This window comes from Schistocerca gregaria, chromosome 2, assembly GCF_023897955.1.
Source record: "Schistocerca gregaria isolate iqSchGreg1 chromosome 2, iqSchGreg1.2, whole genome shotgun sequence".
In the NCBI taxonomy this organism is placed as follows: domain Eukaryota; kingdom Metazoa; phylum Arthropoda; class Insecta; order Orthoptera; family Acrididae; genus Schistocerca; species Schistocerca gregaria.
Window position 1 is genome coordinate 800,214,735 of NC_064921.1, and position 24,043 is coordinate 800,238,777.

The 24,043-nt window shown below is 38.6% G+C and overlaps 1 protein-coding gene across 7 annotated transcripts in view; it reads right to left on the reverse strand.

Moving 5' to 3' along the window:
• Positions 1-1,208: 1,208 nt before the first annotated feature.
• The window catches only part of LOC126335076 (protein pangolin, isoforms A/H/I/S), a 989,572-nt gene continuing 966,737 nt past the window's right edge, over positions 1,209-24,043 (reverse strand). For 2 of the 7 annotated variants that reach the window (XM_049997965.1, XM_049997967.1), the window contains 5 exons: positions 19,537-19,625; positions 18,891-19,021; positions 16,565-16,727; positions 15,178-15,247; positions 1,209-4,752 (listed from right to left, as the gene is read on the reverse strand). In XM_049997965.1, the coding sequence (XP_049853922.1) occupies positions 4,173-4,752; positions 15,178-15,247; positions 16,565-16,727; positions 18,891-19,021; positions 19,537-19,625 (1,033 nt within the window). In that variant the 3' untranslated portion in view covers positions 1,209-4,172. Of the gene's footprint in view, positions 4,753-6,001; positions 6,169-15,177; positions 15,248-16,021; positions 16,176-16,564; positions 16,728-18,890; positions 19,022-19,536; positions 19,626-19,712; positions 21,881-24,043 lie in introns of those variants that run through there. The other 5 variants (XM_049997963.1, XM_049997964.1, XM_049997969.1 and 2 more) reach the window with 5 other exon arrangements.

The following is a 24,043-nucleotide window of genomic DNA, read 5'->3' on the forward strand; positions in this document are numbered from 1 at the left end:
AAAGTGCCCTTTGGAATCCACCTCAAGCATGAAGAAAAAAAGGCAAGTGTGTGTTTGACTTTCTCTTCGATGATAAAGCTGAAGTCATGATGATTAACCACAATGGTTAAGCGGAATGACAATTCCACTGTGACAGTAGATACCAACAACGGCACCATCTAGCCTTTAACAAATGCAAAAAAAGGAACAGTCAGAAAGAAAAGTATTTCTCTGCTCCAACCCAGATAATAACTCAGTACAATGAACGTATGGGTTCATATGATTTACACAATAATGTTATTGCCAATTACAGCATTCGAATAAGAGGCAAGAAATGTTGGTGGCCTCTCTTCACCAACTTGATTGACAGTATAACTGTGAATTCATGGAAATTGTACAGTCTTGCAAAGGAAGAAAATTTGTCACAACTTGAATTTCGATCATACTTATGCATGACTCTAATGAAATCAGACGATACTGCAGCCGAGAATGAAGGAAACAGTCAAACTGCACTCACAAACATCCTTCCAAATGCTCTCTTCTGAAAGGAATATGCTAAGATGATGTAGGCCACATAATAGAGGAGGAACACAAAGGAAGAAGAAGATGTAGGGTATGTAAAAGTACAACAGTTTACTAATGCAAAAAAGTAATGTGCATTTCCATTCAAACTGTTTTCAAACATTTCATAAGAGAATGAAATAAGACTCGTAGTCCCAAAGTTGCATAAACGCAACATTTTGCTGTACTTTAGTTAGGACCTGTATATTTCCTTTTTGTATATTTATGTCTATATTAGTGTACAATTAGATTAAATAAACATTTAAAAAAAATATTTATTTAATACTTGGTCCTTAATGGGTCAATTCGTTGCAGTAACTGTCATCGCAGTGCACAGAAAGTTCAATAATATGGTAGCCAATTGTGTGTTTACATATGACGATGCACATGTCAATCAGCTGGAGATGAGACCATCTTTCCTCTTTTTTGTTTAATCCTTTACTTTTTATTTCCGGTCTCCTATCTTTTCTATGACTGGCCAAAATGTGTGGTGTCTGCTAATTGTTATGGAATATTTACAATTATTATATCAACTGGCTGCATGGCTATTTTTCATAACTCTTGTGGAACAGATGTACAGAGTTCCTCTTCATAACAAATGCTCTGGGCACATTTCATTGTAGTGCGGGAATCGCCAGGTTAGGGAAGAATGAGAGATCAAACGGCTGTAATAAATGACGGTTCTTTACTTACAACAAATATTGGAAACTGAGGTATAGCTACTATACAAACATTATTTAGCTACCTCTAAATACTTGAGTTACATTACAAGGTGATAATGTAACTGCATTTTAACATCCACGCATTTTCAATGCTTTACATTATACACTTACTATTCACAAGGAAACAAGAGTCTGGCACGTTTAGATCACCTACAAGAGTACAAGAAAAAATATCGGTCCTTTAAATTAAAACGAAATTGCTGATAAATTTTGCCATTTTGTTAATATTGTATTTCTCAATCCTGTATATCATGCCCTTGATACACATTTGTAGAAGGTAAATGATGATTACATTTATTACAAGGTTTAAAAATCCTCATTCTTTAACAGACTACATACACAATATCTTCACATTTTCATATTACAAAAAATCTTTCTTTTATAAAACAACATCTGTACATAATGCCACAAATCAATGGCATACAAATCAGGATCTCTCTTTAATTATTTTTTGCACATAAATATATGAAATAATTCTCTATTACTGTTACATAAACTTTAACATCTTAAATGACAGCCAATCTACAAAATAGAAAAGGGAAGTGATGCTGTTATAGGAACACCAGTACATAACAACAAATAACAAAATTGAACACAGTTAAAAATGTGAGTAACTGTAGAATAAATTTTTCAAACCAATTCAAAACCTTCCATAATTTGTACATTAAATTATGTACTGAATCTCCATATTTAATGGATTTCACACAAGAGAGAATAATTTTTTATCAGGATGAAAATGAAATGAATCATGGTTACAATACACTGACTGCAAAGCCAATACAACAAATATATATCACATTTACTATTAAACTGCTGCTTTCTGATATTCTGTGACTGTTTCCACAATTTTTATTTGTATTTAACACCTTCAGCTGACAAATTAACAAAACATCAAAACCACATCTTCAATTTCCATTGCACTCGCCCAGCTTATAGGAAGATATGCATGTCCTCCTATTCCAACCATTTTATTTACAGTACCAGATGGAATAAAAAGGATGTGCTTAAATAATTTATCAGAAGATCCTGAATTGCCTATTTAACAGAAGAGAGATTATTCTTATATCACAAGTTAATCTTAATGACCATGCATATATAATTTAGCATTTTGTCACTGTAGGCTTTTCTCATGAATCAGTATCTTAGAGAATGCATATTTCTTTTCAACTAACAGTATGTAATAACACTGTGAAGCTGTGTTGTGACCCTGTTGTAGAGCTTCTAAGAATGTCAGACAATGACAAGACATACAAGAGGGAGCTGTTCCTCACTCAATTCTCAGTCATACAGGCATCCTGTAGTGTCGAACAAACAGTTTCGTGTCACATTTTTAAATACATAATACACCACATATAAAAAGTAACAATACTAATAACAGAAATTACTTATTAGGAAAAATCAGTTTCAGGAAATGGCACATAATATCTCCATGGCATAAAACTTTAAGGAGACTTCTATAAAACACAATATGGCTTTAAAAAATGTAATATCTAAAATACTAGTTATGAGCAATCTTATGTGAAATTTTTGGTAAACAGCAAATGCTCTAGACAAGAAAAAGCATTTACAGTTGACCAGTCACTTGTTCCTGGTATCGGCACATAAATGAAACAAGCAAGGAGTGCCGAAGGTATTCTGATCAGGCAGGGGTCATTACTTAGTTGTGAAAAATATATGATTTACACAGTTCTGTAAATATGCTCAATGTATACTACAAATACGTCATGCAAACTAAATGTTAAACTTTCACATGTCAAATCTATCTCGATGAAACAAGTTTACATTCTGTAGGTATATATTACTGACAAAATCAAAGTATGGCCTACCACAGTTCTGGTTCTGGGAACAAATGCCCATATTTTTCCACTGCCACAGTGTTAAGATTTTTTTCCTTCCTGTACAGTGTAGCAAAATAGACTAGATTTATCTAAGATTCATACTTTGGTATAGCATTCACAAATTTAGAAGCACTGATGTATTTCAGAACTGGTGTAATAAATGGACTGTAAAACCACCCAACACTTAGTGGCAGTATATACTTACACCATAATCATCAGTTTATTACGGGAACAGATGGAAAATGTATCATGTATTTTAAGTGGGAACTGGAGCGCTTGTGAACGAGAATAAGCTTGAACCCCTGCCTCTCAAAGTCAAAACCACAAAAGGGGAGGGGAGGGGGAGGAGAGAGAGATCAAATGGGTAACCACAGAGATTTCACTGCTGATCTGACTGATAATGTGAAACCATTTGTTACATAATTTCAATGCAGACTCATATATTTGTGTAGTATTTATCAAGTGTGGATTGAACGTGCTGCAGAAATGAGTAGCTACTGTACTGTATACTAGATATTCGACCTCTTCGTGAAAAGTTATTGACAAACTAGCTGTTTAAAGTACTAGTATGATTCAGATCTAGGTTAACTATTCTGAAATTGTGCTAATGCATTCTTCCTGTAAATCTGTCAGGGGAACAAAACAGTATCTTTTACTGATAAAACTGACAGTGAGAAACAATTTTCGCCACACAGAAAAATACACAGAAGGGCAGAGGAGACGACGGGTAAAAATATCTACGGCACGGTCATTAGACATTCTCAGGAAATGCACCTGCAGTTTAAAAATAAGCATATCTGGCACAAAGGAACATATTCTTCAATAACAAAAATTGTGACAGTGTTTTGGCCAAAACAAAACTAATACACAAACATCCGAAATACATTTTCAAATGCAGTTTTGTAATGCATAATCTTCTTTCCACATAGTCCTGAGTATTTCACTTCTGTCCAGAATTAAATCATCCACATAGAGCCTGAAAACCACCGACACATTAAACGCGCACAGAACCGGTCCCCGGGCCCCGCACAGCCGATCTGACCACTCACGAGGGGTCAGAGGTCGGCCACCGCTACGTGACACTGATGACGGGCCTCGACGCAGACGAAGAGTCCTGCCCAGTTCCACCACCTTCACTCTTGATGCACTGACCTGTCAGCTGATTCACACTCAGCGGATTATTAACGTCCCGAGGATTGGTCCCGACAGGATTCCGGTGCGGCTGAGGACCCGGCGGCGGGTGGTGCTGGTGCGGCGGATGGTGGTGGTGGTGGAGTGATGGGGGTGGCAGTGGGAGGGGCACACTGTTCGTGACCGGAGGTTTGCACTCATAGGCGGAGGACCCCGACGGATCATGGGGGGTGAGGGGGCTCTGGAGGCTGACACAGGGGCTGGCCAGGCTCACCGAGGGGCTCGCCAGGCTCGTGCCGGGGCTGGGCAGGATCATCGACGGCGATGTCAGGCTGGAGAGCCCACTCAGGCCGCCGGGGCTCGACAGTGAGTGGGGCAAGCTCTCTCCGTCGCCGTCTGCATCGTCGTCGGGTGGGGTGTGCGCTTCGCCCGCACTCCCGCAGCTACCGAGATTATCCTCCGACTGATTGCCGTCTGCACTCTCACCAGATTCCATGTAGCGGATGCATTTTTTCTTGCGCCTATAATGTCAAATTTTGATGGTAATTTATGAAAAAGGATAAAAATGCAATTTTAAAATATGTATTCCACTTAAGGGCTAGTAACAGACTGTGCAAGTAAGACACTATAAGAGTCAAATGAGATGCACAAACAGTTTCATCGAAAGCATTTTGATAACTTATTTACTTTTATCAATAATTGAGAGTTATAGTTTGCTGCAGTTCCTGCTTGCATATCTACCTCTACTTGAAACAGTGTCTGGACCTGCACGTAAATCGTATATCACAACATGCTACTTCAGTAAATATGTAAACCACATTTGTCTGTTATACATGCATTCATTCTTTTGAAGATACTAACACTCAGCTACACACATGCTTTATGTAAACAGTATAACACACACTTTTCACAGTTTTCAGATAAAATGTGATATCAGGAAAAAAAACTCCTGGAATACTCTAATAGTTAAAAACTACAAAAACAAAATTTTGTTAAAAGTTTATCAGAAAATGGAAAACAAATTAAAACACAGAAAGCAAACAATAAAATGTATGCTGGAAGCCAATTAAGTAAACAACCATGCCATCCATAGAAACTTAAATGGAACAGTTACAGCAATTTGGAAATGTGCAGTGACATGCATGATTCACTCCTTATGAATCAGAGTTGACAATTAGCCATCTGACAGGATACTGATATAGCCGTATGTACATTAAAGAAAGAAGACCTGAAATTGTGAGCACTATGTATGGGCAAGTTCTGGGACGGAGTCTGAAAAATATGGAAACTAAAAAGTTGATACAGAAAAAGATAAATAGGAAAAGTGCCACACAAATACCAAATTAAGTACAGTATTGATAGGAGGGGAAGGAGGGTGGAGGTGTGGTTGCCCCATCACTGCTGATGAAGCACATTTATATATGATTGCAGATTATGTCATCTTTCTAAATTATAAAATGCTTTCAACTCAATAAAATAAAAGAAGACAAATTTTGTGTGTATATATCTATTGTTGCCGACAACAGTGCAATTTGTCATAATAATATTAAAGATACAGACATGTAAAACCACATAAAAATTTAAAGTTAATATCAGAAATGGTTAAATAATGGCTTCTTATGCACATTCAAGAATTAATAACAAAATAAAAAAAACTATAATTATCTACGGTAACACAAACAAGTAATGATTAAAAAAAGCACAACACAGCACACTGCAACATGCCTCGTAGGAAAAAAAGCACGGAAGATGGTAAATGACTCACAGATGGCCTCGGGCTCATGATCGACTAGAGATTAACATATGTGGGTTCTTGCGGGGAGGCAGCATTGCTAGTGGTAGTGTTACCATGATGGATAATGCTAGCATGGACCCCCAGCCCTGCAGGGGGGCCGGGGGGGTGCCCTGGGGGGTTCCCGTGGCTCGGCCCATCCGGACTGCAGCCAGCAGCACAAGATAGAAACACCAGTCAGCATTAAAGGGGCACTCATCACAATAGTCTTAACAGGCTTACAGAATTAGGAAATAGTAAAAAAAAAGTAAATGCATAAACATTAAAAGAAACTTTACAATATTCTGTTCTATTCACGAGCTTACAAAAACCATGGAGCACGACAAAACCTTTAGTGTGTCAGCCAGTGAAGCTCTGTGTTATTACACGAGTCTTCTCCATGAGTTTTGTAAATCCAATTACAATGCCTCTTAATTATCTGAGACAAAAGTCAGAAAGTTAAAGGGCAATACATACTTCAGAAAATGTGTCGACAAAGATGCTGATATAATGCACATACTACAGCATAATTTACTAGGTTAAGATATATTTAAGTCACATTTCCTGCAGCTGGAAATGAATCTGTAATGATACAAAAACAGTAGCAGAGAAAGTATATGACATTTAACAGAAACATAACTGAAAAAAGAAAAATTTTAAACAGACAACTGAGAGGTGACATTGTAAACCATGCCCCTTTAATGTTTAACTGTGGTCTATCTCAAACCAGGAAATGTTTTAATAAGGCTCTCACTGTATTTCAAATTTTGATACATTAAAATAAAATTGCTAGAAAAAACAAAAACAAAGAAAAACTTCTCTTTTTTTTTCTTTGTGGGAAGACACATTTTCTGAATTTTTTAAGGAAGAAAAGGATCCTGGGTGTGACCAGAAAAACTACTCATAATCTACTAGGTGAAGTTGAGCATTCTTTTGCTGTTACCCTAGTGACTTTATAATTAACTGAACCAAGAAGACTTGCTGGACATTAAGTCTAATACACAACCACAAAATTTGGAAACTGTATGCTCCGAAAAAATATATATTCCCGAAAAAATATATATTCCCACTTGGTTGAAAGGAAGCAACAAACACAGTTCAACCCATTACAGAAGATTTAACATAAATCTATCTACCTGTGAATAAATAAATCAGCATTAATCCGTCCCCCTCCAATTACTGAACAGCTATTTCATTTCGGACAATCTACGTTCTTTTCATTTTCAATATCTATACTCTGTGAAGTGTTACTACTGACTAGGAATAACAGAACAATTAGGATTTATTTTTGGAACAAATAAATATTTCATGAAGCATAAAAACTAATTTTTATATCTGAATTAGCACACACGTAAACAAGGATTAATTCAAAAGTAACGTGTCTTCTCACAGACGTGACAATCTTTTCATACTGATTGAGAATGTGAGACCCTTCACAGTAAGAACCCCCCTTCTGGCACACAATTTTTCTCTCACAATCAACATCTTGCATTCTTTAATTACTCTTGCAGTTAAAAGAACGCAACATGTTGTCTATACTCTGAACTGTGATCACATGCAAATAAAATAAAAACAAGCACTAAAGTAAAGTTAACAAAATGTAAAGGAAGGAAAAAAAACACAGTAAACAGAATAAAATAAAATAAAAAATATATAGCTATACAGAACTGAAAATGCAGTTGACCTTATTTACAAATTTTACAGAAGCAATTGATGAAAACCAAGTTTGTTCTCATCAATTTGTATGTACAATATGCTACTTTCATTCAAATCCTGGGCTTCCTCTGGAAATTTTCATGTGGCACAGATGTTAATGTTCAGCCCTTTGAGATCTACAGCCATGGTATTATATCTGTCTCTTGACAAAATAAGAAAGCTGTTTAAAATATACTGTAGTCTGTAATAAAACTGCATTTGGTAAAATGCAATTGATCCTACAATCCAACAAACGGTAACAACAACAGAAAACCATTAAAAATCAACTGCCTCAATACAGCCACTGAAAAAAATAGTTGGACTGATCATCCTATTTCAAAGCTTCCATTTCTAAACAGAGTTTCAAACTGCAAAGTCTAAAAAAACTCTACTTAAAATAAATTTGCATTTAATATTTACAACCATCTTTGAAAATCACTATTGCAAAAACACAGCACTTAACTTTTTCTAACTGTTACCACAGTACATAGAAGCTTAGAAATCAATGTATCAAATAGCGAGAGCGAATAAATTAGCATATTTCCACACATATCACAAGACATTTTCTAGTATCTCCTTGAAACAAATTCTGCAATGAATCTTATTTTTAAGTATTCACTTGTTCCTTGCCCTGTACATACGTCTTCATCTGTACCATTAACCAATAGTAATCTGCACTTGTCGGCCTTTGCTATTTAATCTTTCACTGGAATTTTCATCCGAAAATGCCCTAACAGTTTCTCCATTCATGTAATCATAATTACAATTAGAAAACAGGAAATCTTTGTGATATGTTGTTAGTATTTGTGTGTGTGTGTGTGTGTGTGTGTGTGTGTGTGTGTGTGTGTGTGTGTGTGTGTGTGTCAGCAGCTAATAAACAAACAAAGCATGTCACATTCTTAATGTTTTATAGGAATAATGTGTACTGTTTCTCAATAACAAACGTTTCAAATTTTACATACAGTTACAAATATTGAGAAAAATGTTGTGTCGTCTTTATGTAATGACTGGAAGACGTCAAGAAGAGAACCTATATACATTCAGCATGTATCAGCAATATTTTCTACCACCGGTAGTTACTGAATTATTATTGTCTCATTTTTCAACACTTCTATTTACAATAGTGTGTATGCTGTAACTATTTCACAAATAATAGAACTGTTCCAACACAATTTTCACCAAATTCATAAATGGATAAAGATGTTAAGCAGATCATTGACACAATCTATAGAGACTCCATTTGAATAACATAAATCATGTAAAACTGTACACACTATGTGTTAATGCCAAGTGATTGCAAGCATTCTGTTACATTTTTGTGAAACTATTACTATATTTTGGTTCACTGAGTGGTATTACACAAATAAGAAAACTGAGAATACAAATTTACAAGATACACAGAAAACATTTAGGTACAACACAATTAACTGCAGTCTGTTTCACCGCACAATATAGGTTATAAACACTCAGTTGTTTCAAAAGTTTGTTTTGTTTCATTTTGTTTTAGGCTACAGAAAACAACTGGGGTCATACGCACGCAAGTCAAAACTATAGAACACAAACACAGAGACGAGGGAAACGACTGTATGTCACTCCCAATGGACAGAATAGGAGACAGCTTTTTTTTAAAAAAAAAAAAAAAAAAAAAAAAAAAAAAAAAAAAAAAAAAAAAAAAAAAAAAAAAAAACACCATACAAAAATGGAGGTCCAAAATTAAAAATTAAATGGCCTTCGCCATATTGCTTTTTGCAGATAGTAAAATGCGGTCGACAGCCCGCACATCATTCGCTAAAACGGTTGATAAAGCAAATGGCAAGCCCAGCTGTAAAAAAAAAAAAAAAAAAAAAAAAAAAAAAAGAGGCATTCCAGCAGGAAGTGGCGGACAGTTAAAATTTTGGCGCAATGCATACAAAGTGGTGGGGCAGCGCTACTGAGCAAATGATGATGGCTAAAAAGGCAGTGCCCAATGCGCAGCCGAGTTAAAATGGCTCCTCCTGAGAGGGCTAAGAGGAGGTCGTCCAAGGTGCCGGGAGAGGCTTAATAAGCCAAAGCTTATTCCCGTGAAGGGAGGACCATTGGGGATGCCAAAGGGACACCACCACCTGATAGACGGGAATGCAGAGATCATCGGAGGGAATAGAGGTACTCGTGGGCTGAGGTACAAGGACTGCAGCCTTGGCAGCACCAACAGCAGCCTCGTTTCCTGGCAGACCGACATGACCAGGGACCCACAGAAACATGACACTGGCTCCACCAAGAGTGAGCAACTGACAGTTTTCCTGGACCCGCTGCACTAAGGGATGAGCAGTGTACAGTGCACAGAGACTTTGGAGGGCGCAGAGTTTGTCTGAGCAAAGTACACAATTGGGAAGGCTGTGTCCCCGGATGTACTCCACGGCCTGACACAACATGAAAAGCCCTGCTGTTAGTACTGAGGAGTGTGCCTGAAGCCGATATCGAAAGACACAGGTGCCAATGACGAAGGCACACACACTCAGTCCGAGAGCCATCAGTGTATACAAAGGTACTATCGCTAAGTTCCATGCGAAGGTCGTGAAACTGAAAACGATAGACCGAGGCTGGAGTAGTGTCCTTAGCAAGCGAATGAAGGTCTAAATTAACATCGGCCGCTTCACGAAGACAAGGTGGTGAAGGGTTCACACCCACTGGGAAAGTCGCAGGTAGCATGAAGTTAAGCCGCCGTAGCAAGTGGCGAAAGCAGACTCCAGAAGGTAACTGAGAAGAGGGATGAGCCACATACTGACGAACTAAGGAATCATCAAAGAAGGAGGCATAGAAGGGGTGGCCACGCATGTCACACAAACAGCGTGCATACCTGCTGAGGAGAAAGTCACAGCGGTAGTATAGTGATAGTTCAGCAGCTTCGGCGTGCAGACTCTCAACTGGGTTGGTGTAAAAGGCATCCATGGCCAAACGGATGCCATGATGATGGATAGTGTTGAGACGGCGTAAAAGAGATGGACTTGCAGACACATAAACAAAGCACTCATAGTCAAGTTTCGAACGGACAAGGGACCAGTACAAACAAAAGAGGCTTGGTTCGGTCAGCACCCCAAGAAGTACCATTGAGGATTGAGGAGACACAGGACATTGAAGGACTGCGTACAGCGGGCTGCCAGATAAGAGACATGGGATGACCAAGAGTATTTCCTATCGAGCATGAGCCCCAGGAATTTTGTAGTGTCAACGAACAGAAGGGCAACAGGCCCAAGATGTAGAGATGGTGGGAGGAACCATTTGCGCCGCCAGAAATTCATAGAGGTGGTTTTGTCAGTGGAAAAGTGAAAGCCATTGGCGATGCTCCAGGAGTGAAGTTGACCAAGATAGTGCTGAAGACGCCACTCAGTGAGACAGGTTTGTGGAGAATTGCAATAGATGGCAAAATCATCGACAAAAAAGGAGCCGGAGACATCCGGCGGAAGACACGCCATTATAGGGTTAATGGCGATAGCAAAGAGGATGACCCTAAGGACGGAACCCTGAGGCACACCATAAAGGTGGCCGATAAGGCAGAACCCACACACACCTTGAAAACTTGGTCTTGTACAAATGCCCAAAGAACACAGGGCAGGCGCCAACAGAAGCCCCACGTGTAAGGAATACAGAGTATGCCAGTTATCCAGCAGGTGTCGTAGGCCTTCTCAAAATCGAAAAACACAGCCACAGTCTGGAATTACCACAAAAAACAATTCATGATGTGGGTATACAAAGTAACGAGATGGTCAACTGTAGAATGCCGCGCTTGAAATCCACACTGTGCATTCATAAGTAAATGGTGAAACTCGAGCCACCACACCCGCTGGGCATGACTCATAAGCTCCATCACCTTGCAAATTCAGCTGGTAACAGAGATGGGGCGGTAGCTAGAAGGAAGGTTTTTGTCCTTACCGGACTTAGGTATGGGTATGACGATGGCTTCATGCCAGCGTCCAGGAAATGTGCCCTCAGCCCAGATGCAGTTGTATGTGTTAAGCAGTAAGTGCTTCCCCACAAGACAGAGATGCTGCAACATCTGAATATGGACAGCATCTGGCCCTGGGGCAGTGGACCGGGCTGAACTGAGAGCATGATCTAGCTCCCTCATAGTGAAGACGGCATTGTAGCACTCAAGATTCGGAGAAGAGAAGGGTATCAACCGAGCCGCCTCCACTCGTTTCCAATGTATAAAGGCAGGGTGATCAGGGGAAGAGCTCGAAACTTCTGCAAAACGATGGCCCAAGGTGTTGGCGATAGCAACAGGATCCTCGATGACATCAGCACCTACTGTCAGGCTGGAAATGGGGGAGTGGATCTTGGTTCCAGAGAGCCATCGGAGGTTGGCCCACATGACAGAGGAAGGTGCGGAGCTTTTGAAAGAACTAGTGAACGAAATCCTACTAGCTCTTACTTTGCAAGCATCTGTTTCTAATGAATGCAGTTTTCCAGCATAGGGTGATGGTTTAAAATGTGGAAAGCACATCTCCGTGTGCAAATTGCATCATGGCATGCCTCAGTCCACCAAGGGACTGGGACACGATGTGGTAAACACGAAGTGCGAGGAATGGAACATTCTGCAGCAATAAGGATAACGCTGGTGAGGTAGTCCACCTGGTCATCACAACTGAGGAAATCTTGTTCTGCGAAGGTTGCCAGGGAGGAGTATAGCTGCCGATCAGCCTTAGGAAACTGCCATTTGGGAGTGCATGTGGATGGAGTAGGACTCAGCAGACAGAGAACACACGGTAAGTGGTCGCTTGAGTAGGTGTCAGAAATAACGGACCACTCAAGACGATGGGCAAGCTGGGCAGTGCAAAAGGATAGGGGAATAGCTGTGCGAGGAGTCAGAAAGGAAAGTGGGTGCTCCAGTGTTAAGGCAGAAGAGGTTGAGTTGGTTAAGAAGGTCAGCCAAGAGGGCACCTATCTGGCAGGTCCTGGAAGAATCCCAAAGGGGATGATGCACATTAAAGCCACCGAGAAGCAAAAATGGGACAGGTAGCTGCCCAATAAGCTGAAGGAAGTCTGTATTTCAAAAGGGAGGCTTATGTGTGTTTTAACACACATTCTACAGTGCAGATTAATGCCCTACTTGCACTATAATCGGTTATGATCAGCACAGTCAATATGTCACTTCCCTGGGGAGGACTACACACTGGGGTGACAGAATATTTTGCACTAGCAAATCCAATGTATGAGAGTCAAGAAAAAAATTAGCTGGTTTCACATCTGTGCACTGCAACATTAAGAAGGAGAAACAAGCAATATAAATTAGTACAGAAGAGATACACAACTTCCTAATGAGTTCACAAGAATGTTACTTATTTCGATGATAAAATAAAGTAACAATGTTACAATAAATGTATCACAAGAAACGATGAAATGGATGACAAAACATTCCTTCAAAATATCTGCAACTATGTTATCTCCAAAGTCAAATAATAATGACTAGTTCCTCCAGTGCAATCATTTGTGCACAAGCTGTGTTGTAAACTAATGTAAATAATTAATATGATACATCACACAATTCTATCCACATTATTCTCAAGAAAATAACACAACTCTACACTGCACCCTATATGATATTCCAAACCAATAGTCCTTCAACGTAAAAAAGTCACTGCAGGCAAATTATTTTTTCTATTGTAACATTCATTTACATGTAACTGATAATATGTCAGCAATCTTCTACAACAGTTGGATAAATAAAGACCTAGCCACTCAGGAGCCTTAGGCTTATTCCCACAATACAATCTCACGAATGTGTATCGCAGGAGATAAAAGTAATGCTGCGTACACCATAGTATGCTTAGTTTTAACATGCAGTATTGCGTAACATTCTGGAACAGATATGGACACGAAGTTTCATTTTTGAATGCCTAGTAAGTCCAAAGAGAGAGTTACAGCATGTACAAATGAGACAAAACATTGATGAAAGCATACAATACTGCCTTGTGTGTTCAGCAAACGGACTGGCCCTGTTCACACAAACTACTTATTCAGGTGGTACTACATAATAGACACACTACCAAACAGTGCTCTGTAACACAATATAACTCTTGAAGTACAGACTGAATGTGATGTGGCAAACTTCAGTATGCAAGTGAAGGTTTGAATACAGTGGGATCACTAAGCATTACAATCAAAAAAATGCAACAAGTGTATACGGCGTTTGAGACAACGGAACCCTAAAACAAGTAACAGAAAACATAAAATACAGTAAATAAAAGTAGATATTCCAGGAAGATGGACCACACATTACCAAATAACGATAGCATGAAAAGTATCTCACACTGTTGATGATGAAATTTCCATAGCATTATTCTAGCAAAAGATTACAAGACACCACCTAAAAGATGGCCTTTCGAGAATGTGAAATAGGTAGCCAGAAGAGACCTTTCAGTTTTTTAAATGGCATACAGACTTGATTTCATATGCCAAAAGCTACTGGAGATAAAAATAATCTTATAAAGGTCAGTAGGTCAAAATAATCCACATGGAATCCAAGCTTACTCCATGAATACATAACAATTGAGCCTCACAAGTTCAGAGAATAATGATCATCCTCTGTGTACCAATATACTGCTCAACACCTCAACTATTCAGGTACTAGTAGCAGTTTGTCATCACACAGATATTGAAAACATTAGTTATTATGGATTAATGTGATATGCTTGTAAGAGGGATCAAAATGACCAGGTGATTGTTATAGGCAACAAAATCTACTTCAAAGAAATGTTGGTCATCAAAAAATCACTGTGGTTTTATTTCAGTCCTAATGCCTGCAGTAACAATTAACAATGAAGGTTACTTCAGTATTTAAGAAACTCTTGTATTGTATTCCTGTTTTAGGTTCAAAATTTAACTTCTCTACATATGTAAATGTCTCTGAATAAGGTCCCAGACAATGATTTGTAATGTTCAGGGTTCTTGACCTGACAACTTTTTTATGAGAAATGGAATATCACTAAACGTCAGCTCCAAAAAATGAAAATACAGTGAAAGTTTACGTCTGCAATGTGCAAAACACAGGTAAGAAATTGTTAAAATGTTCTGCCAATCACAATTCCAGCAACTTGTTCATCAAAAATAACAGTGTACACATATATTATGTGACCAATGGAATTTTCTCAATATTCTGAGATTACCAAGTAACAAAAATTTACAACTGCAGATCTCATTAATGAACAGCTACCACAAACTACAGTCCAAGACAACCCCATTGTAGAGTCTGCCTAGATCAAACAGGATTTAAAAAATAATGATCAACATACAAGAGCAATTAGTTCTGCTATGTGTTACAAATACAACAATCCAATTTTCTTGAAACTGGAATTAGTAAAAAGAGGTAAGTCAACAAGTAGGCATAAATAAGAAAGTAGAAACAATAAAAAGAGTAAAACACACACACGCGCACACAAATAGGACACAAACATACACTTGCATAAATTCACACATTCTAGTTGTTTAAGAAAACTGTTTTTACCTGCAAGGTTTACACCACTGATTCTGCTGATCCAGTCCATATCGGGCACGGCATTTTTTCATGCTGTTACCTACAAAAAACATTACACATTATCAGATTACTGATACATTAAAGAAAGAAAAAACAAAAACAAATAGACCATGCACAATTATTAGAAGCGTGCAGCATAACATGCAGAAGCCAAAATTCAAGTTGAAAATAAATTAAAATTTCTAGTGCCACTTGCAATTCAAAAACATGCAGCATTTAACTGGCAGAATATCTTTAGGAGCAATTTATAACAAAGCATTCAAAAAATAAAAACAAAGCAATGTGCGCAGAAAGGATTATGGGATAAAGAAAAAAATGCTTGGAATTACAGGATTAGTAAAAGGGAAAGTACATGTGCCAATAAAACATTACACTGAGATATTTTTGAAAAGCAGAATAGGTTCCTGCAAAAATGAACATCCTACACATAAGTGGCCATCGATCCACGAAAAAATTAAATGCCTTCTCAAAAAAAGAATATGATAAAACCTGAAACTTATTCAGAGCCCCCAATAACTTACAGAAAAAAATATAGAAATCTACATGCAACAAACTTCAAAAATGAAAACTCCATTCCACTTGCACTTAGCTTGATGCTACATAAGTAATTGTATCTAGCAATTTTTTTTGCTTCTACTGATGAGATACAGTGAAAGGACAGGATACAGGATATTTCCCTCAAAATCCTATATCCTATCTCTTTCCCCAGTTTCCTGCACCAGCAATCAATTTCAATTGCTAGACTCTATTGCAATTCAAATGCAGCATTCACGTTAAAGTCAAATGGAACTCTGAGGTGGGTTTCCGCAAGTACCTCCGTCATTTGTCTCTTGTTTGCGTTTCCTCTTCTTGCCACGGGAAGAGTTAGCACGAGACGACCAATCGGGGTAGAGCTGCATGTGCAACTGCCGCTCTCGGCGGGCCAGTTCATAATACTTGGCTTGTTCCTCCCTCCCTAACGCGTGCCACTAAGGGAGAAGCAAAACAAGCAATTACAAACACAAAACAACCTAGCACTGAAACGGCTTCCTTCTCTCTTTTAATTTTGTGGGATTCCTAACTTCCATTTCAACGCTGTATTAGACGAACAGCCCAGCATATAAATTTCCAATATGAGTATTTTCCTGAGACACAAGGCAATCACTTCCAGAACTGAGTGTTAGACATCACTGTTTCTTTCTATTTTAACCTATTCTGCTCTGCAAAAATAATTCAGTAGTAATTACACTTTCCTATGTCATGGGCAGGGAACTATTTACAGGGCCAGAATGTCTATCCTGTTAAGAGGAGGCTCAGGGCACGGGCACGCGCACACTACCCTGTTGTACTGCTGCTCTAGCACTACTGGAAAGGGTACCTCCTGGGTCAGCGGAGCGTTCTTTCTTTCTCTTCTTCTTCTTTGCGCCGTATCCGTAATTATCCCTGGCACTCCAGCCGGGATAAAGCTGCATGTGAAGCTGGCGTTCCTGCCGCGCCTTCTCATAGTATTTTGCTTGCTCTTCGCGTGATAATGAGTGCCACTACAACCAACAGGCCACAAATAACCATCAGCCTATGTCTAACTGCTTTGTAGTAACTATCTGTGCCTTTCATTTTTGAAATCACAAAAGTGAGGAAACTCATCAAACCTATAATTTCTGGGATTTTCTTTGACATAGTATTTACTGTAACATCCTCGAACCAAAATTTTATTTCCTGGTTATAATTTCCAACCCAGTCAGTCACATTATGATTAACTCACTTTTTTTAATTTAAATCTGGAAATTGTACCTGGAGGTTTATAATTCATATATACATTTCTACAATAATTTAAGATCATTAAACATCTGAAGAGTATGAGCAAAATAAGGAAACAAATGTACATGTTACTGTTTCAGAATAATAGTAAAATACAATATGCATTGATCTGTTTTCAAGACTTGACATACTGTAGTCAATTTACCAAAAAAGTACACACACAGACTCTCACTCTCTTTCTCCCCATTGCAGTGTTTTTCTACTATGATCTGCTTCATAACTGTTAAGCGACTTATAAATTTTATGGTAGTTAACACAAAAAGAACACTGCACAACTATTGAGGTATCACATAACATAATAACTATATTCTATATAACTGTAATCTCAGACCCAACTTTAGAACCAAAATGTACGTATCACTCCAGATACTGGGGGAATTTACCACAGAACACCGAGTCCATGATAACCATATTTCCATCACTACTTTCACTTAACAATTCCCTGTGTGCTTTTGATAGAGACTAGCAGTCTCTAAAACTGTTTTGCACAAATCCAAGGCATTCATCATCTGAGCTGTAAGTTAGAATAAAGTCAAGAACTGGTAAGTGGCAGTGTAGCCTGTTTCCAACCTGAATGTGGTATAGGATGTGTACACATTATAGACAGAAGAATAATGCTTGGTACACTATTCCAGTTGTTCAGAAAGGGAAATAAAAATCTACTTCAGCTGTCTCTTCAGGCAAGAATACAAGAACGGAACTACACTAGTGCCCTCAGTGCTGTTACAAAGCATTTCATTATTATTTGTTAGAGACCACTTCCTGATGCAAAAGTGCAGGTGTGAATTACAGTCATCTTAAATCTTTTTATCTAAATGAGCAATTCATTCACAGAACCTACTTAACAAGGTCAGGCACTTTCTCTTCTGACTTCTTTATTAGGCATAATGTACAAACAATCTTTCCTACATGTTTAATAGTACTGCAAATGACTACAAGGTGTTAATAGTACACATCATCGATGCTGTAGCAGCACACACTTGGTCTTCTCAATTAATGCTCAGTGCTGCTGTAAGCAGACATAGTAGCACAACAAAACTCAAAGCACTAAAACTGATGTAGAATATTCCAGCTCAACTGCTAAATATTTGTTTGATGATATTTCACCCAAACTCTGAAAACAGCCTGCTGGCACTGTTTGAGAATTGATAAATGTGAAGTGGAAATCAGAGGGTAATCAGCTCCTCTGAAGCTCATAAGCTGATGCATATACTTTTTCCCTTAAATTTCCCTTCTGGTATGGATCTGAATATACATTGCATAGAGAACAAGTTATGCATCAATAATGATAAAAATGAAGTAAATTTAATGTAGTAACCACAAAATCATTCATGTTAACTACACAAAGGGCAATCACTGAAAACATGTAAATCGTTTTTAGTCACACAAGACAAAGTTGGACAATGAAGCAGAATTCTTATTGTATGGGTGGCAAATATTGTACGGGTGGTAAATCATTTATAATTCTTAGATCTAAAATTGCTGCAAACACATTTTTGGAAAATTGTATGCTTTATCCATAATCTCTATCACAGCTTGTAATGGCAAAACTGAGCAGTCTGTGATTTCATAACGACAGAAAAAACAATTCTGCATTTCCTGTAGTATTGGTAGTAAGTAATCGTGATAAGGTACAGTTGTTCCTGCTTCAGTAAAATTACACAAACCCAAGATAATTCTCAATTTCAAAACCATAAACACTTAAACAAAATATGGAATGAAGCAACACGCAGTGCCTATCATTTTCTTCCAGTCACGAGTATGTACTTCTTTGTCTAAAACCCCACACAACATATTTTATAAGGATACTAATTTAGCATTACATGCAATACAAGGAGACATACATGTCATATATATATGTACACAAAACTTTGCAAATAACTTACCCTTCGACCAAGAATTTGGTTAATGGCAGCACTTTCTTTCAGAGTACATTCAGCAACAACCTTTGCTCTCATCTCCTTCATGTACAGCATGAAAGCATTCAGGGGTTTTTTAATGTGTGGCTTCTTCTTATCTGTCAACAAATATACAAAGAAAAAGCTCAACAAGGGTATCACGAACTGGACATTGAGAAAAAGAACCCCATCTTTCCCATGTAAAGCTTATTAGAAGTATAAAGGTCTTAACCTCCAATCAAAGATAATGTATTATAATGAAACATGTCATCTTTTCCCCTTAAACTAAAAGCATAGGTACACTACAAGCATATATTCATGAAATGTTTATGATGACATAGAGAGGAACTCTTACTGAATCATTACAAATGAACATTACCTTTTCACTTCCTCACTCTTTAACATCACAAATAAATCTTGACAGAAGGAAATTAGTTTTATCACTACAAGCATATATTCGTGAAATGTTTATGATGCCATAGAGAGGAACTCTTACTGAATCATTACAAATGAACATTACCTTTTCACTTCCTCACTCTTTAACATCACAAATAAATCTTGACAGAAGGAAATTAGTTTTATAAACAGTTGCAAATTTCTAACTAAAGGTGATTAACATGCAAGAGAAACGTACCCTGGTTGTTGCTTGTCTGTGCTGAATCCTGTGCTTTTGTGCCCTCTGTTGTCGAAGAGGTGGAGTTTTTCTGATCCAGTGCAGTTGACCTATAATGAAAATTGAGTTTTACCAAAATATTAAATAACAAGCAGAATCATTACAGAAAAATAAATAAATTTACCACACAAAATTACCCTTTTTTGCTTGTTCTTGACTTTTTACTAGGGGATCTAGGTAAACTGGCAATGGGTGATGAAGGAGGAACTTCAGGTGTGTTACAGATAGTGGTTTGTGTTTCTACTGGGGGAGTGCTCGGTACTACATTTGGAGAAGCAGGTGAGCATATCTTTGAAATATCCTGCCAATTAGGAGGCATTTGCCACAACTGAGAACGAACATCTGCAAAAGACAGGAAGTTACTAAGGAGCATACTCGAAGTTGCATTGCTTGGTTCTGTCATAGGTGAAACTGGCATCTCATAATTTGGGGCTGTAAAATAATTCGGGGCATGATAACTAAGTGGAATTGGAAGTGTTGGAAGAGATGGAGCTGCACTTGCAATAAGCCTGCTCATGTACAAAGCGGAGAGAAATTTGTTGTCACTAGCAGCTAGGTCATGAATCACAGAATATAAATTAGAAGGGTCTGAAAATGTTTTAGGAACAAACTGTTTGTCATCTGTTGATACACTAGAGACATCACTGTCTTTCTCACTTTTATTGGGCTCGTCACTATAGTGCCCTTTGTCAGCATTCCCAGTTGCTTCTGTGCCAATATCTTTATTCTGCGTGTGTTTAAACAATAAACTATCGTATGAGTGTTTCTGGTTGTTGCTCCCATTGTTACCCACAGCAAAATTTCTAACCGCGTTAAGAGGAGGAAATTGTTTTTTGAAATTTGCCTCTCGCAATTGATCATCGCTTTCGTTTTCGATACCTTGCCTTTTTATTTCTTCGTCGTTAACGGTAAACAGTTGCTCAAAGCTTTTATTTTCACCTGTCTTGATGTTCGAATTAAAAGATTCCGCAAACCTGAGTTTCTCTACACTCTTGTCAATAACAGACGAAGGCGCAACAATTGCCACTGGTTTGGTCTTCTTTTTGACGAGATTGAGAGGCTCGCACCAAGAATCTGTATCCATCGTATGGATTTTACTTAGCTGCATGCTAAAATAACATTATTCTTAACAAATTTCTGTCGATGGTAGGCCTATTGTCGTTTCCGTTATCAGTTATGGAAAACGTGCATTTTTCATGAAGATGAAGGACGACACTTTCACTGCCGCAGATGTTAAAAACACTGAGCGCGCGTTGAAAGCAATTTTTGTTTCCACTGTCGTATATACCGATTGCACTGTACACACATCATTGGTAGATTTAAAATGAGGGGTGTGACAAAAGCTTGTTTATTTATAAATCATCATTCTGATTACTGTGTCGTTGCACCATATGCACAACGCGGCTTAAAATTTGCGAGTAACGCATTTAACATAGCACGAACAACGAAACCACAGCGTCGCGACGCCTTCCCGATTACAATTAATGCTATCATCTCGATTTATCGATAATAAACTTGAATCGACGGTCTGTTGTTACTTCACAAGAGGCCTGTAAACGTATGAAATTATCAGTATTGTGCATAGCAGTTCTCGTTTCCATTCGTAACAAATACGCCTTGAATGCAATGAACGGTGTACGATCCGGAGTTTCACAATCCAGTAAATACGGCATCGTAGTCGACTGGCGTTAAATCGACTACATTAACAATCGGATGAGAACATTAGTGTCTGGTCAATAACTGCTACGCGTATTTTTATTTCCTTTAATGTACATTATCGAGAACTACATCGAGAACGACACACACTACCAATAACAGGCAACAAAAATAATTTCACGAATAAACCATACGTTTATTGGCTGAAGGTAGCAGCAATTCAGCCTCACGAAACAAGTTTAATTAACGAAGGGAAAAAATCAGCGCTGTGTTATCGATTAAGCCGTGTGCGCCGGCGCACAAAGGGCGTCAGCTGCTTAATGCTACCATCTGCCGCACACTTCATCAACTGCGTGCGTTAGTATCACGAGCTGGAAGTAGATGTCTCTGCCCGTACCAATTTGCCAAGTTCTTATTGAACATCTGAAATACAATCACGTACGTGATTATGAATATTTAACGCACGAAAACTCTAGTAATTTTCTAAATAAACCACACTCAGACAGCTCAAGCGTAATTCGCCGGCACCATCATCCCTTCAGTGATTGAACATTAAACTTGCTGGAAGGTATTGTTCATTAATTCATTCCAATGTGTGTAACTGACGATTTGCTAGTGCGAATACGTGTACGATACCATAAAGAAAACCATTGTAAACATGTGAAGTTGCACGCTCTGCACCAAACAGAAACAAATAGTTCATCAATTTAAAAAACTGGATGCTTCCGCCGGCCAACGCAGATCTGTACAAAACTTCTGTGCGTATTTGAAAGGAAGAAGTGTCGTAACCCGGCTAATAAATTTGTCGAGTAGTTAGGAATTCAGTCTTGACTCGACTGTTACAATTTAAGACCTTGGCCGTAAGCAATGGTGTGGGGCAGTCAACGATAAACATAGTTATTGCATTTTTCCCCTTTACTGAAAAGAGCTTTATTTCTATCAATTGACAGATCCGAGACAAACCGAGTGATATAAACTCTATCTCTTAATTTCAGATCTTGCTGACGGGAACTTTTATCATTGGGTGTGCATGTAAACTGTGGTATGAGTATCAGCAGTAGTAAAGCGTGCGGTCTTCGTGCCAGCAGAAACCTTCACAAGGACGATTTGTACGAATAGGAGGATAACTGGATAACTCCACTACGATAAAGATCGTCAATATGTTCCTGAAGGCAAATGCGCTTCAAATTATTTTGTTAATCAGGTAAATGCGAATATATATTTGAGAGAGTGAACAATGTAGCTTACCTTACCATTGTTGACATGAACTTAACTGATTTTATATTATGCTGAATCACAGATTAATTTTTGAGGTTGTTACACTTTATTATTGCAAAAATTGTTAATGCACATCTTAGAACCTTTTAAAGTTGTATTTTCGAGGAGGTTTGCAGTGCGTTTTCGTTAATTCACCCACGAAGTAAACAGTGGCAAGGCAATGCTAACCCATTCAGTTTGTGCCCACTGAGGCACACTGGACTCGCATTCGGGAGGACGACGGTTCAATCCCGCGTCCGGCCATCCTGATTTAGGTTTTCCGTGATTTCCCTAAATCGCTCCAGGCCAATGCTGGGATGGTTCCTTTGAAACGGCAGGGCCAACTTCCTTTACCATCCTTCCCTAATCCAATGAGACCGATGACCTCGCTGTTTGGTCTCTTCCCCCAAAATAACAATACTAACTATACCCACTGACGACTTTTGGCGAACAAAATTTTTAGGAGAATTAACGGTTTTAAAAAATCTCGTTACCGTAGATACATTTGAAAACAACGACTTATCTCAATTTAAAAAAAAAAGCACATTGCCTCTTATACAGGGTGTACATAAAGTCCGGTAACACTTTCAATTATTTATTGCAAAAGAACCAAGCATTGTACATATATCATACATACGTCATTTTGAAGACTAACCGCGAAAGATTTTTTTCATGTTTACCGCCACACCGTACTTTGGTAATATGCCGATACTCAGCGCTAGTCACAAACATGGCGAGGTCAGGCGCGGAGCGAGCTTTCTGTGTGTTTGAGTTCGATAAAAACAAGTGTGTTACAGCTGTTCAACGGATGTTTAAAACAAAGTATAGTAAGAAGCCACCAACAAGGAAGGCCACATACCACTGGCACAACAAATTCGTTACGGCGGGTTGCTTGTGCCATGCAAAAGATGCGGAGGTCCCAGTGTAAGTGAAGTGAACGTGGAGCGCGAACGAGAGGCATTCTTGTAACGAGTCCAAATAAATCGGTGCGCCATGCATACCGTGAACTCAAAATGGGTCCAATGACAGTGTGGAAAGTCCTGCGACAGAAGCTGTCTATGAAACCATTCAAATTGGAGCTAGTGGACAAGCTCAGTGACAACGACAAAGGCAAGCGTTTTGAGTTTTGTTCGCAGTTTGTTGTTTGTTGAATGAGGATGGGAATGGCACTGTTGATTGCTTAGTTTTTAGTGATGAAGCCACTTTTCGCATTTCAGGGCTCTCCGTTCATCTTTCAGCAGGATGGGGCTCAACTCCACTTTCATCGTGAAGTTCATGGATACCTGAACACGAAGCTGCCGCATTGGTGGATCGGCCGTGCTACGGTGGAGTAGGGGAAAAACCACTTTCCTTTGTTTATTTTACGACTTCCTCATCCTGTTGAGCAGAGGCCCACAATGAACTGTACCGCTGCCGCTCATTTACACTGAAATAAGCACTCGAAAAATGATCTTAACACACAAATGCCCAACGACTTGAAAAAGTTGCACGGAACAAACTGAAAATTGCAACACAAAGTAGGAATTTCCTACTTCTTAAGTGTAACAAGAACGCA